Source organism: Carcharodon carcharias, chromosome 12 (assembly GCF_017639515.1).
Source record: "Carcharodon carcharias isolate sCarCar2 chromosome 12, sCarCar2.pri, whole genome shotgun sequence".
NCBI classification, from domain to species: domain Eukaryota; kingdom Metazoa; phylum Chordata; class Chondrichthyes; order Lamniformes; family Lamnidae; genus Carcharodon; species Carcharodon carcharias.
This window is the reverse complement of record NC_054478.1, coordinates 57,964,758-57,981,199: the sequence shown is the minus strand read 5'-3', so window position 1 is coordinate 57,981,199 and position 16,442 is coordinate 57,964,758. Positions and strand designations below refer to the sequence as shown.

General features: G+C 44.6%; 1 protein-coding gene across 1 annotated transcript in view; it reads right to left on the bottom strand.

Annotated features, from left to right (window-relative positions):
• The window catches only part of lrp2a (low density lipoprotein receptor-related protein 2a), a 387,109-nt gene that overhangs the window by 104,571 nt on the left and 266,096 nt on the right, over positions 1-16,442 (bottom strand). Inside the window, exons 48-52 of the mRNA XM_041200238.1 lie at positions 16,197-16,322; positions 14,634-14,753; positions 14,185-14,316; positions 12,831-13,032; positions 2,950-3,245 (exon numbers count right to left, since the gene is read on the bottom strand). Coding sequence (XP_041056172.1) covers positions 2,950-3,245; positions 12,831-13,032; positions 14,185-14,316; positions 14,634-14,753; positions 16,197-16,322 — 876 coding nt within the window. The remainder of the gene's footprint in view (positions 1-2,949; positions 3,246-12,830; positions 13,033-14,184; positions 14,317-14,633; positions 14,754-16,196; positions 16,323-16,442) is intronic.

Here is a 16,442-nt window from a genome sequence, read left to right as displayed (position 1 = left end):
AGTAAGTAATTAGATAAAACCTCCAAGAATTTTTTAAAGATATTCATTGGATGTGGGCATCACTGGCTAGGCCAGCATTTATTGCCCATCCCTAATTCAAAGAACATTTTATAAGAATCTGGAGTCACATGTAGGCCAGACCAGGTAAGGACAGCAGATTTCCTTCCCTAAAGAGCATTAGTGAGCCAGATGGCTTTTTACAACAATTGACAATGGTTCCATGGTCATCATTAGACTTTTAATTCCAGATTTTTATTGAATTCAAATTCCACCATCTGCCATGGTGGGATTCAAACCTGGGTCCCCATAGCATTACCCTGGGTGTCTGGAATACTAGTCCAGTGACAATACCACTATGCCAAAGAGAACAGGAACAATGGATTATATAGGACTGGATAAGCCGAATGGCCTTCATCTGACCAGTTCCAGTGAAAAGGAGAAATATTTAAAACATCTTAAAATAAAATAACATAATTCAGCCGTAGAGGCCAGAGGCATTCAGATTCAATTCCAAATTAGTATTGAACTAACTGATTTCAACTTAGGGTGGAGTTGGGACTAGGGCCTTCTAATGGGCATATTGCTCTGGAATAGTGATAGAAAATTAGTCAAGCTTTCCATTTCTGATCAGTATCAGAAATCTCCTTTTGGAAATGTGTAGAATGGGTGAGGACAGGGGGGATGCAGTTTGGTTGTGATGTCAGCCAAGCAAGCTCTCATGGCACACAGACTCTTCACACATTAAGAGTGATCACATCAATGTATGCTTAATACCTGTAGCATCATAACTCAGCAAGGAAAAGAGTGGAGAGAGGTGGCAGAAATTAGCAAGAAGGAAAAAAACTTAAAAGGCAAAATTTCAATCAACAATTATAGCGCAGCATGACATTATTTATTTATTTATTCATTCATTCATGGGGTGTGGGCATCACCTGCTAGGCCAGCATTTATTGGCCACCACATTCAAGGGCAATTAGGGATGAGCAATAAATGCTGGCCTAGCCAGCGACACCCACACCCGACGAACTGCATATTGTGTCTGGATAGCTGAAAAGCATCTCACTGCCAGATCCTGTTTATCAACTCTCAAATGGGTAGCGTTCCAAGGGAGAACAAAGAAAATGCTTCAAAGACACCTTGAAGCTCTCACTGAAGTGTGACAGTGTTGACATTATGACTGGGAGGAGCTTGCTACCAATTGTTCAAAATGGTGACAACTGGTCCATCAAGCTTTCAGTCCAAACACCTTAATGATGAGGCAGAGTGGCGACAGAGAAAGAAAGAAAAGGAAACAAATCCTGCACGCCGGATCTACTATCTCGTGGAACATTCTCAGAATCACAGAATCTCACAGTGCAGAAGAGGTCCTTCGGCTCATCGAGTCTGCACCGACACATGAGAAACACCTAACCTACCTGCCTAATCCCATTTACCAGCACTTGGCCCATAGCTTTGAATGTTATGACATGCCAAGTGCTCATCCAGGTACTTTTTAAAGTACTTGAATCAACCTGTCTCCACCACCTTCCCAGGCAGTGCATTCCAGATCGTCACCACTCTCTGGGTAAAAAAGTTTTTCCGCACATCCCCCCTAAACCTCCTGCCCCTCACCTTGAACTTATGTCCCCTCATGACTGACCCTTCAATTAAGGGGAACAGCTGCTCCCTATCCACCCTGTCCATGCCCCTCATAATCTTGTACATCTCGATCAGCTCACCCCTCAGTCTTCTCCACTCCAACGAAAACAACCCAAGTCTATCCAATCTCTCTTCATAGCTTAATTGTTTCATCCCAGGCAACATCCTGGTGAATCACCTCTGCACCCCCTCCAGTGCAATCATATCCTTCCTATAATGTGGCAACCAGAACTGCACACAGTAGTCCAGCTATGGCCTCACTAAGGTTCTATACAACTCCAACATGACCTCCCTACTTATGTAATCTATGCCTCGATTGATAAAGGCAAGTGTCTCATATGCCTTTTTCACCACCCCACTAACATGCCCCTCTGCCTTCAGAGATCTATGGACACACATGCCAAGGTCCCTTTGTTCTTCAGAACTTCCTAGTGCCATGCCATTCATTGAATACTTCCTTGTCAAATTACTCCTTCCAAAGTATATCACCTCACACTTTTCAGGGTTAAATTCCATCTGCCACTTATCTGCCCATTTGACTATCCCGTCTATATCTTCCTGTAGCCCAAGACACTCAACCTCACTGTTAACCACCCAGCCAATCTTTGTGTCATCCGCAAATTTACTAATCCTACCCCCTACATAGTCATCTATGTTGTTTATATAAATGACAAATAATAGGGGACCAAGCACAGATCCCTGTGGTAAACCACTAAACACTGGCTTCCAATCACTAAAGCATCCTTCTGTCATCACTCTCTGTCTCCGACAACTAAGCCAATTTTGAATTACAGCTTACCCTGTATCCTATGTGCATTTTCCTTCTTTATAAGTCTCCCATGTGGGACCTTGTCAAAGGCTTTGCTGAAATCCATATAAACTACATCAACTACACTACCCTCATCTACACACCTGGTCACCTCCTCAAAAAATTCAATCAAAAATTCTGCTGCATGTGCCCAAAAATCTGCAGGTCAAGAATCAGCCTGTTTAGTCACATGAAGACCCATGGCAGAAACTCACAACCCAGAGTAGATACCATCTTCGAATCAAGGGACAGGTAACAACGATGTAAATGAACCATAAAAGAATCACCAGTCCCTTGAATTTGACTCATTCTTCTTACTATAGTTGTGACAAAATGTGAAAGCTGTTTATATCTTACTATGCTGCTGCAAACTTATTTGAAAAATACATTGGGTGATGCAGTTGATATCCTACAGTCCTTTCACCACTTTTCCAGATACATTAATTACGTTGATAAACAGCAGGTTCAAAATCAAAAAAAGGTTCTTAAAACTAAATACATACCACATGTTTTCTCATCACTATTATCAGAGCAATCATCCACTTCATTGCACACCTTGCCACTTTCAATACAACCTCCATTGTCACATTTGAAATGATGTGGAGGGCACGTTGGCTCAGAGGTGACACACAGGTGTTCCATCTCATCAGATCTATCTCCACAATCATTATCACCATCACAGACCCATAACTGTGAAATGCAGTGGCCATTCTGACATGTATACTGGTGCTGGGCACAAGGTTGGTAACTACATCCTCGTTCATCAGTACCATCGCCACAGTCATTGCGTCGGTCGCATCTGTGGGCAAAATTAGGCATTAAATATTGAACATGCTAACTGTAATAATGCTGCTGCTAAATTATTTATGGTGCATAATTAAATTGTTTGCTTTCATACTTCACCCTCCTTTGAATCTCAGCTATAACACTCAATTTCACTGCAGCCCATAAAATATACTCCATTTCAATAGCAAAGGGATGGAATCAAGGAAAGTGACATGATTTTGTTCTTAAGCAAGGCATTGGTTTGATCCAACCTGGAATGAATCGCTTAGTTCTAGTCACCCAATTTTCTGAAGGAGATATTATTAGTTTGAAAAGATAAAGAGTTAAGCAAACCAGATTATTTCAGACTTCAGGAATTGAAGTTATAAGGAAAGATTAAGTGAGTTGGGCTTTTCCCTTTGATGAAAAAGAAAACATTGTTCTGATCTAACTTAAGAATTTAATATTGTGTAAAGGAATGATAAAGTTGGTCCAGCCAAATTGTTTGGCATGGTGATCAGTTCAAATACCAGGGAAAATCTTAAAAATGAGGAGGTTAAGAAGGTAAGTCAGAAAGAGTACTTGTAATAAAGCCTCAGAATAATTCTGTATCAAAGAAAGGCATTGAAATTAATACCATTTATAGATTCAAAAAGCAGTCTGAACTGACGAAAGAAAGGATTGGAGAATGCATTGAGAAGGTGAATAGATGGGTTTAAGAACTTGTTTGGACAAATGGCTATTCCTTGTTCCTAAAATTTCTTAATTAATAAAACAGTACTGAATATGTGTTTCCGGTTTCGATGCATTGGTTGCTCAAACCATTGGCCACTTAAAACAGTACATACTCAGGATTCCTGTTCAGATTCAAAATATCCAAAGCAGAAATAATGTTGATCAAAGTATGCACAAAAAAGACTAGAGTGGAGATGACTTGCACTAGATCATCTGGGAATTAAAAATATCCCAATACTAGACCACTGAAGAATCTGTAGATGTACAGGTATCAAAACAAATATAGAAAATGAGATCTCCTTTCTCAGTGAATGTCTCCGTCTCCGACTTACCCCATGTGGATTTCAATTGAAATTCCATCCCTCTTGTTTTGAACCCACCCAGGATTACAGGTATCTCCAGGACATAAAACGTTTCTCGGACTACTGTTCCTGTCACATTCTGAGATCCACACTCAGTGCCATGCGCCGCCATGTGAACACGCTCGACCTCTCCCTCCAGCAGCACCATACCCTTGTTCAAAGCTGCGCGTGCCCCCAATTTCATTTTATTCTTTGTCTCATCCGACGCCTCAACAAGAAACTTTTTCTCTTTCTCTCAAGTGCTAAGGAACGCAAGCTCCAACAACTCATCGACACCAACACCCATCTAGGACCCTCCACCCCTGCCTGTCCCTCCGTCCCCACCCCAGCTTCCAATCCCAGCCCCAGCTGTATATTTACTATACCCCCTGACCTTCCCCTCTTCGATGCTGAACGTTCAGTGCTCAGCAAAGGACTTAGTTTCGTACCCTTACGCCCTCATCTCAATGAATTTCGGGCTCGGCACGAAGCTGAACTCTTCATCTGCCGTCTTCGTCTCCGGGCTCACTTATTTGGGCAGGAGTACTCTCGCCATTCAACGGATCCTATCACCCACCTCCAATATTCTCCCTCCACCTGGACCCCTCCCTCTGGATTCTTACCTTCTCTTGATCTTTTCATTCAGAACTGTCAGCGCAACATTAGTCGCCTCAATTTCTCTGCTCCTCTCACCCATTCTAATCTGTCTCTCTCTGAATTTACTGCACTCCGTTCTCTCAGGTCCAACCCCAACATTGTCATCAAACCCGCTGACAAGGGTGGTGCTGTTGTTGTCTGGCGCACTGACCTCTACCTCGCGGAGGCTGAGAGCCAACTCGCAGACACTTCCTCCTACCTCTCCCTGGACCATGACCCCACCACTGAACATCAAGCCATTGTTTCCAGGACTGTCACTGACCTCATCTCCTCTGGAGATCTTCCTCCCACAGCTTCCAACCTGATAGTCGCCCAACCTCGGACAGCCCACTTCTACCTCTTACCCAAAATCCACAAACAGAACTGTCCTGGTAGACCGATCGTGTCAGCTTGCTCCTGCCCCACGGAACTCATTTCTTGTTATCTTGACTCCCTTCTCTCTCCCGTTGTCCAGTCCCTTCCCACCTACATCCGTGATTCCTCTGACACCTTACGTCACATCAACAATTTCCAGTTCCCTGGCCCCAACCGCTTCCTCTTCACCATGGACGTCCAATCCCTCTACACCTCCATCCCCCACCAGGATGGTCTGAGGGCCCTTAGCTTCTTCCTCGAACAGAGGCCCGAACAATCCCCATCTACCACTACTCTCCTCTCTCTGGCTGAACTTATTCTCACACTGAACAATTTCTCCTTCAACTCCTCTCACTTCCTCCAAATAAAAGGTGTGGCTATGGGTACCCGCATGGGCCCCAGCTATGCCTGTCTCTTTATGGGGTATGTGGAACATTACTTGTTCCAGTCCTACTCCGGCCCCCTTCCACAACTTTTTCTCCGGTACATCAATGATTACTTCGGTGCTGCTTCATGCTCTCGTCGGGACTTGGAAATACTTCTTAATTTTGCTTCCAATCTCCACCCCTCCATCATTTTCATGTGGTCTATCTCTGACACTTCCCTTCCCTTCCCTTCCTTGACCTCTCTGTCTCAATCTCTGGTGATAGACTGTCTACCAATATCCATTACAAGCCTACCGACTCCCACAGCTACCTCGACTACAGCTCCTCACACCCCACTTCCTGTAAGGACTCCATCTCATTCTCTCAGTTCCTTCGCCTCTGTCGCATCTGTTCTGATGACGCTACCTTCAAAAACAGTTCCTCTGACATGTCCTCCTTCTTACTTAACTGAGGTTTTCCACCCACGGTCGTTGACAGGGCCCTCAACTGTGTCCAGCCCATCTCCCGCGCATCGGCCCTCACGCCTTCTCCTCCCTCCCAGAAACATGATAGGGTCCCCCTTGTCCTCACTTATCACCCCACCAGCCTCTGCATTCAAAGGATCATCCTCCGTCTTTTCCACCAACTGCAGCATGATGCCACCACCAAACACATCTTCCCTTCACCACCCCTGGCGGCATTCCATAGGGATCGTTTCCTCCGGAACACCCTGGTCCGTTCCTCTATCACCCCCTACTCCTCAACCCCCACCTATGGCACCACCCCATGCCCACGCAAAAAATGCAATACCTGCCCCTTCACTTCCTCTCTCCTCACCATCCAAGGACCCAAACACTCCTTTCAAGTGAAGCAGCATTTCACTTGCATTTCCCCCAACTTAGTCTACTGCATTTGTTGCTCCCAATGTGGTCTCCTCTACATTGGAGAGACCAAACGTAAACTGGGCGACCGCTTTGCAGAACACCTGCGGTCTGTCCGCAAGAATGACCCAAACCTCCCTGTCACTTGCCATTTTAACACTCCACCCTGCTCTTTGCCCACATGTTTGTCCTTGGCTTGCTGCATTGTTCCAGTGAAGCCCAACGCAAACTGGAGGAACAGCACCTCATCTTCCGACTAGGCACTTTACAGCCTTCCGGACTGAATATTGAATTCAACAACTTTAGATCTTGACTTCCCTCCTCCATCCCCACCCCCTTTCTGTTTCTTCCCCCTTCCTTTTGTTTTTTCCAATAATTTATATAGATTTTTCTTTTCCCACCTATTTCCATTATTTTTAAATCTTTTATGCCCCCCCACCCCCACTAGAGCAATACCTTGAGTGCCCTACCATCCATTCTTAATTAGCACATTCGTTTAGATAATATCACCAACTTCAACACCTCTGTGTTATTTTGTTCTTTTGTCTGTGACATCTTTTGATTATCTGCTCCTATCACTGCTTGCTTGTCCCTACAACCACACCACCCCCTCCACTCCTTCCCTCCCCCCCCCGCCCCCCCCCCCACCCCCAGCCCACCTTAAACCAGCTTATATTTCACCCCTCTCCTTGGATTCACCCAGTTCTGCTGAAGGGTCATGAGGACTCGAAACATCAACTCTTTTCTTCTCCGCCAATGCTGCCAATCCTGCTGAGTTTTTCCAGGTAATTCTGTTTTGTTTTTTTTTTTATAATTATTATTATTACTATAGAAAATGAGGGTTTAGCTAAAAAAAAACTCCAAGGATGTGTACAAATCAGTACATTTTCTTGAGGAAGTGATCAATCATCCATAATTTCACTGGAAATAAGCACTGGGAACAAACCATCTTTAACTACTTCCCCTAACACCAACTAGTTATGTTAATTTAAACTAAAAGGTTGCATTGGCAACATATCAATTCAATTTGTATCTATGAATATCACTTTGAAGAGGAATAGCAATTTGAAGTCTGAATTGTGCCAAAATTCAAATTGATCTGATCAGCATGTAACTACCTCTTACGCAGAATATCAGCACTCATAGTAACTTCTGACTAGAGTCGGAAAGTCCTGGCCCACAGAAATTAGAAGAAATAAATGCCTACATACCTGGTCTTGAAAATTACGTTGACACTTCTGTTCACCGGAGCTGCTTGGGGCCTGCATTGAAAGGCTCCTCGCAAAGTGTAGCTCTAGTGAATTCAAAGTGGCCACGCCTCCTTTTTTACAGCACTTACTGCTATAAGCAGGTAAGTTTAAAGGGCCAGGAAAAGTGACAGGGGGAAGATAAGTATCTAAGATACATGGACAGGATTTGGGGAATGAGGGTGTCCGGGGGTGGCCTGGGGGGGTGAGTACGTCCGAGGTCTGGGGGAGTGGGGGGTCGGTTGGAAGTCTGGGGGGTGGGGAGTGGTGGTCAGAGGTTTTGGGGCGATGGGGATTGGGATCCATAAGGGGGTCCGAGGTATGGGGGTGGGGTGGGGGTTGGGGGTCCGAGGTTCAAGGGAATCATGGTGGGGGGGGATGGGTCAGGGTCTGGTGCGGTGGGGGGTGGGGGGGTGGTCTGACGTCCAGGGGGGATGTTGGGTGGGGGTTCCAAAGTCCAGGAGTGTCGTCGTGGTGAATTTCTGAGGTCCAGAGGGGGCGGGTGGGAGTCGAAGGTCTAGGGGGGAGATCGGAGGAGAGTGAGGTTTGTGGGGGAGGGTGGGGTCCAAGGTCAGGGTGCGGGGGGGGAGGTCAGAAGTCCATTGGTGGAGGCGGCTGTCCAGGGTCAGGGGCTGAGGTCAGTCGAAAGTTCGGGGGGCGGGGAGGGTGTTGGAGGGTGGGGATGACAGGGTGGTTGGATGTCATTGTTGGGGGGGTATGAGGTCTAGGAGGTGGGGGAACTTGAAGGCCAGGGGGCGAGGGGTATCACAGGTCAGGGGAGTGGAAGATCGGAGGGAATGGGGGGATCGGAGGTTTGAGGGGCGGGGATCGGAGGTCAGAGGTGGGGGATTGGAGGTCAGGGGTGTGGGGGATCAGAGGTCAGGGGTGTGGGGTTTTGGAGGTTGGGGTGGGGGTTCGGAGATTGGGAGGGTTGGGTTTATTGGAGCTCAGAGAGATGGGGGTTTGGATATTGGGAGGTTGAGGGATCGGAGGTCGAAGGTGGGGGATTGGAGATCAGGGATGTGGAGGATCGGAGGTCAGGGGGTTGGGTTTGGAGGTTGGGGTGGGGTTTTGGAGGTTGGGAGGGCTGGGGCTGTTGTAAATCAGAGGAATAGGGGTTCAGATGTGGGGGGGTTGGGGTTGTTGGACAGGGGAGGTGGGGGTGTTGGGAGTCGAGTTTGGGGGCGGGGTGGGTGGAGTCCCGTGGGGTCGGTCTGGGTCTTTTCAATAGGTCCCCAGGAGTTAAAGGAGGTTTTAGTTCCTATTCTAACTTTTTCTGAGTAACTATTGAAGGAGCCCTGGTGGAAAAATCCGCAGTTTGCGATTTAAGCCGTATATTCGGATGGTTCCCAGTGCAGTGCAATTGTCCGGAGGAAGTGTGAACTTTTGGGCAATTGCCGTGCGAACCCTTACCTGGGAACTTCCCAGTGGGATTTTTTAAAAATTCATTCATTGGATGTGGGCTTCGCTGGCTAGGTCAGCATGTATTGCCCATCCCTAATTGCCCTTGAGAAGGTGGTGGTGAGCCGTCATATTGAACTGCTGAAGTCCCTATGGTGTACATACACCCACAGTGCTGTTAGGAAGAGAGTTCCAGGATTTTGACCCCACAACAGTGAAGGAACAGCCAATATATTTCCAAGTCAGGATGGTGAGTGACTTGGAGGGGATCTTCCAGGTGGTGGTGTTCCCATCTACCTGCTGCCCTTGTCCTTCTAGATGGTAGTGGTCTTGGGTTTGAAAGGTGCTGTTTAAGGAGCCTTGGTGAGTTCCTGCAGTGCATCTTGTAGATGGTACACATTGCTGGTACTGTGTGTCGGAGGGAATGAATGCTGTGGATGTGTTGCCAATCAAGCAGGTTGCTTTGTCCTGGATGGTGTCAAGCTTCTTGAGTGTTATAGGAGCTGCACTCATCTAGGTAAATGGGGAGTATGCCATCACACTCCTGACTTGTGCCTTGTAGATGGTGGACAGGCTTTGGGAGTCAGGAGGTGAGTTACTTGTTGTAGGGTTCCTAGCTTCTTGTAGCCACAGTATTTATATGGTTTGTCCAGTTCAGTTTCTGGTCAATGGTAACCCCAGGATGTTGACAGTGGGGGATTCAGTGATGGTAATGCCATTGAACATCAAGGGGCAATGGTTAAGATTCTCTTTTGTTCGAGATAGTCATTGCCTGGCACCTGTGCGGCGCAAATGTTACTTGCCACTTGTCAGCCCAAGCCTGGATATTGTCCAGGTCTTGCAGCATTTGGACATAGACTGCTTCAGTATCTGAGGAGTCATGAATGGTACTGAACATTGTGCAATTATCAACGAATATCCCCACTTATGATGGAAGGAAGGTCATTGATGAAGCAGCTGAAGAATGCTGAGCCTAGGACACAATGCTGAGGAATTCCTGCAGTGATCTCCTGGAGTTGAGATGACTGACCTCAAACAACCACAACCATCTTCCTTTGTGCTAGATATGACTCCAATCAGTGGAGAGTATTCCCCCTGATTCCCATTCACTCCAGTGTTGCTAGGGGTCCTTGATGCCACACTCAGTCAAATGCGGCCTTGACATCAGGTCGCTCTCAACTCACCTCTGGAGTTCAGCTGTTTTGTCCATGTTTGAACCAAGACTATAATGAGGCCAGGGGCGGAGTGACCCTGACAGAACCCAAACTGGGCATCAGTCAGCAGGTTATTGCTAAGCAAGTGCCGCTTGATAGCACTGTTGATGACCCCTTCCATTACTTTACTGATAATGGAGAGTAGACTGATGAGGCGGTAATTGGCCAGATTGGATTTCTCCTGCTTTTTGTGTACAGGACATACCTGGGTTATTTTCCACATTGCTGGGTAGATGCAAGTGTTGTAGCTAGGGGCGCAGCAACTTCCGGAGCACAAGTCTTCAGTACTATTGCCGGAATGTTGTCAGGGCCCATAGCCTTTGCATTATTCAGTGCCTTCACCCATTCCTTGATATCACATGGAGTGAATCGAATTGGCTGATGACTGGCATCGGGACCTCCAGAGGAGGCTGAGATGGATCATCCACTCGGCACTTCTGGCTGAAGATTGTAGCAAATGCTTCAGCCTTATCTTTTGCACTGATGTACTAGGCTCTCCCATCATTGAGGGTGGAGATATTTGTGGAGTCTTTTCCTATAGTGAGTTGTTTAATTGTCCACCACCATGACTGGATGTGGCAGGACTGCAGAGCTTAGATCTGACCCGTTGGTTGTGGGATCGCTTAGCTCCGTCCATCACTTTCTGCTTATGTTGTTTGGCATGCAAGCTGTCCTGTGTTGTAGCTTCACCAGATTGACACCTCATTTTTAGGAATGCCTGGTGCTGCTCCTGGCATGCCCTCCTGCACTCTTCAATGAACTTTGTTGATCCCCTGGCTTGGTGGTAATGGTAGAGTGGGGGATATGCCCAGCCATGAGGTTAAGGATTGTGGTTGAGTATAGTTCTGCTGCTGCTGATAGCCCAGAGCGCCTCACGAAGGCCCAGTCTTGAGTTGCTAGATCTGTTCAAAATCTGCCCCACTTAGCACGGTGAAAGTGCCACACAACACAATGGAGGGTATACTCAAGTTGAACACGGGACTTCGTCTCCACAAGGGTTGTGTGGTGGTCACTCCAACCGATGCTGTCATGGAGAGATGAATCTGCAACCAACAGGATGGTGAGGATGAGGTCAAGCATGATTTTCCCTCATGTTAGTTGCCTCACCACCTGTCGCAGATGCAGTCTAGCAGCAATGCCCTTTAGGACTTGGCCAGCTCGGTCAGTAGTGGCGCTAATGAGCCACTCTTGGTGATGGTCATTGAAGTCCCCAATCCAGAGTACATTCTGCATCCTTGCCACCCTCAGTGCTTCCTCCAAGTGCTGTTCAACATGAGTACTTATATGTCCTGCATTTTACTTCTTGCTTTGCCAACTCTGAAAATACTTCAATCTGATTGATTGATTAGACTTCCTGCTGTCTGCCCTATTCCAGGATATCACAGATCCCTTCCAGAAGGCACAGAATTCCAACTTACATTGGAAAAGAGAAAGTCTGCACTCTAGAACCTGCTAAAACTTTGTGGGCAGCTTCTTTTGAAAGTAAACAGTGCCACTGGCTGTAAAGTCTAGGCCAGTAACTATTCTATCTTTTCAAAAACTGGGCAGATGCTTTCACACTATTGAACATTTTTTCATAAATATATCTAAATGAAAAGGCTCCACTCAATCACTGCCCACCATTTCATAGCTAAATAATAAGCTTTTAGCAAGAACTGGCAAATGGAAGGGACAATGATACTGCAACATTTCATTTAGTCATGAAATACAAGTATCTGTGCATGCCCGTGAAATCTGGCTGACATTTGGAACAACAAGGCCACTGAACAGAGGCTAGTGTCAAGAGCAGTTACGTCTAGAATCTAAAGTTCCATCCTTTTTGGTTGGGATTTCAGTACTTTGCCAGTACAGCTGCTGGGGCAGCAATTTGTGATTAGCATTCTGGAAGTGTTGAATACATTTTGCATCCACACTATTTCTGAGAAATACAAATGTCACAATGGAAGTTTAGAACAATTACAAATGCAAAACAAAAGGCCCAAACAAGATAGGAAATACAGGGCTTAATCTTATTCCCCTAATCTTGGCACTAATCCCCTCTTTTGGCACACAAGGTTGCTTTAACCTTATAAACACTTGAGGAAGTGGGATTAGAAAGTTCATATTACTGCTGTATCACTAAGCATTCCAACAAAATCTATGAAACTTCTTTTATTGCAGGCTTCACCTGTGATCTACCAGTGGGTAAACAAGCAACCTGATAAAGAAATAACAAATAAAACAAAAATAAAAGCCAATGACCTTCTGGTCTTAAATAAGCTTTGTGCCTCAATTCATCAACTTTTTAAAAAAAAATTAAATTATCAATTGGAGGGATTTTTATGTTATTGCAACCATTTCTTCCATCCATTATGTCTTGCAATACTTTGATTCCCCAAAACCTTCTCAGAAAAATTAAACAGTATTAAGGAGAAAAATACAAACCTGTATGAACTCCTAACACAGAGACCATTGTCACATGTGAATTCTGTTAGGGTGCAGGATCTCCGAGTACAATTCTGGTGTTCATCTAAAGCATCGAAACAGTCAGAATCTCCATCACAAACCCATGTCCTAGGGATGCACCTTCTCTGTGGAGGAAGGCTGTTTACACATGTAAATTCTGTAACTGTGCAGCTGTGGTTTACTGAAACAAAACACATTGAGGTAAATAAGATGTTAATTAATCAGCGAACCTAACTTTGTACTGCAAGAATGTCAGAAACCCAACACTGACCTGTAAAAACTGGACTGTGCCTGTATTAAGGTGTGATCCCATTGTGGCATATCCTGCATGTATTTAATGAGCCTGTAGGTAGGACCTGCCAAGTTTATTTGCATGGAATCTCACCAGTCAGCTCATCAGTCCCAGGGAGCAGCAAGTTGACTGATGTTCTTAGAAAAGTCTGGGGGAAGGGGAAGCCAATCAGGAAAAGAGATGAGTGTTGGCTGGCAGTGTCCTGCTGGTTTCAGGTGGCTGGGAATAGCATTTCTGTGCCTCCTGGCTTCACGATAAAGGTAAACCAAACTGAAACCAAACTTTCAGAAGGCAGTTTCCAAGGTACTCTTTAAAGGCAGGTAGTTCAGCAGCAAAGCATCTAAAAAAGCTAAGTTGCAATTGAATTTTGAAAAAGGGGCCTGAAATAGATGTGAATAGGTTGCACATGGAAAGGGCAGAATGTTTGCTTCAGATGCTCATGTCTGGAGGTCTACTTACAGGAGAAAATAATGCCATGCAGACTGCCTGCATTTGGGCTCTTGGGTGCCTGCTTGACTCATGCACAGAGCTGCCTCAGGGAGATTAGCTTAAGTTCCAAAAATTTTAAGAACAAAAAATAAAATAAGGCATGTCCCCTCATGTGACAGTGTCACATGAGCTGGGACATGTCAATGAACTTTAAGGAAAAAATGTATTCAATTTATAAATCCTTCACGAAACCTCATCCTGCCCGTGGATGCGGTTCCGTGAAAAATGCGAAGGCCGCCTGGGCTCTTCGCCTGCCTGTCACCCTTAAGGTTGGATGGGCAGCTTTCTCAATAGGCTTAATCAGTTTATTAATGGCCTTTACATGCCTTTGACAGTTCGGCAGGCTCGCATCAGACTTGGCTGCACGCCCGCCGAACTGAAAATCCAAATGACGCGCGGTGACATTGGGATACATGCCCAACGTCATCCCGTGTCATTTTACGCCTCGGTGAGTGGGCCCCATCCCCGCTCGCTGAGCCGAAGGTTCAACCCCATGAGACAGAGTTTGTTAATGAGTGAATGGAATGCAATCATTCTGTTGGTGATACCTACCACAGCTATGTCTTTGATCTTCATCACTCATGTCTCCGCAGTCATTGTCACCATCACAGATCCAGACTGAGGGGATACATCTGCTATTATCGCACCTGAACTGTTGACTTGAACAAGTGCGCTCCATGTGAGCTAGAAAGATAACATAGCAGACAAGGCATGAAAATGTAAAAGTATATCGTCTTTGGAATCACAATAAATTAAACATTGAAGTTTAGTTGTACATTTCTAAGTCAGTTCATTAAGGGTGGGGAAAGTTGTTGAATGCCTCTCTTTATTAATAGTGGGTATTTCCATGTGTTTCAGTCCAAAAGGCGTAGCCATACACACAGGTTTCAACTGTTCTTTGTGGTTGTTTCTTGTGAAAGTTAACAAGTGAAAAATAATACGAGATATAAAGTCAAGTAATGTCAGTTGGTTGGCAGTATTTAATTATGCACCATACTTACTACAAGTAGATGGTTCATCAGACCCATCAGCACAATCTATTCCACGATCACAGTACCAGTGTGCTGGGATACAGCGCCCAGATGAGCAGCGAAACTCATTCTCTGCACAAGTTCCAGTGGCTAAAATTGAATCAAAAAGTTAAAACTTACATCAGCAGACCAAAATCTTCCTAGGTGGCAGTCATATGCAATTAGGGAAAGAATTTTACTTAATTATTTCTTAATATATCGGTGAAGAAATTGTAAGAGGTGAGGTTTGCAGAGAGATTCTAAAAATTGCCATGTTGCTGGCTACTGAGGAAACAAAATGTGGAAAATCTGATTGGAATATTGGTAATTGATAACGAGAAATAGGAAGACAGGTCACTACATTTGGTGAAACCTATTTATCTGACATTTAGAAATGGAGTGGTCTCAGCTTTGTAAAAATATTTGTTAAAGAACAGGAATGATAAAGGTAAGCTATTTTTTCAACTTATTACCCTTTCAGTGAGTGCAGTTACTTGTAATCATTTCTGAATAGGAGACGGCATATCCAAGGATGCTTATCTGCATCATCATAGTATTTTACCAAACAGCAGGAAGCAATTATGCTTATTTGTACTGGTGTGTGCTCTCTGAACAAGTGTTTGCTTTTTTCAATCCCCTGCCCCTTCCCCATACCCATTTATTTTTTCCCCAAAATATATGTCAATTGCCTTCTATAAACAATAATGGATTCAGCCACAGTTTCTGGTAGCACATTCCATGTCTTAAAATTATCTGCATAAAAATATTTTTCCAAATTTTCCCTTGATTCTTCTGATGATCTGGACTTTGCCTTGTTTATGACACACCATACTGTAAAAATATTTTCTCCTGTTTACTTTATCAAAGTGCTTCATGATTTTAAACACCCCTCTTAAATCCTACCACGTGCCATATTGTGCAAGAGTTGCCAATGCAGTGCCCTTTGTTTTGCATGGTATAGAAAGCAAAAACCAAATGTACAAAGACTGCATTCCCTGTGCTTTTACCCTCTGGCTGTTTAATACCTTTTGTGTTGGAGCAAATGAACTCTATTTCATACAAATATCTAACAATTCCTTGAAACCTGAGTAAAAATTAGATTGAATTTAACCAGAAACCATTTGCACACTGTTTGTACTATACTAATGCTTGCATTTGTAAGCAATGCATGCTTTTAATTTATTAAAGACTGCATTATGTTTTGCAGAGTGTACTTTTTCCTATTATAATCTATGCATTGAGGATAAAATTAAATTGATAGTGCTAAAATGCTTAGACACCAAGCCCTTCAGTCTCAATGAAAATCAATAGCTTTTGCAAAAATTTGCATTTAAGCAAACCAGTACTAAGTGGGGACTTTCTACTAGCATGGTAATAATTAGATGTAATATTCAATTTTTGATTTTAATTTTTTGCACAATGAAAACAGTTCTTACACAAGTTAACCAAATTGTTAATGAATTAAAGGCTCATACATACAGCATGAGTCAACAATCGGAGCAGAAATTACTCTGTGTATAATGACAGTATCTGTAGGTTTTACAGAATACATACCACAGTGGGTGGCGCTCTCATCACTCATATCACCACAATCATTATCTCCATCACACAGGTAAGTGCGAGGGATACAGATGTAGGTTGTTTGACATTTTGCATAGCCAGGCTGGCAGGTCCGATCAGCTACAGGAAAGTGTTAGGAAAAAGGTAGTTTAGTGAAGCATCTTTAAAAAAAAAACATTGTATGCATGATGTTGTGAACCACGAGCGGTGTTCATGCCAGCTGACAAATCTGCATCAAAA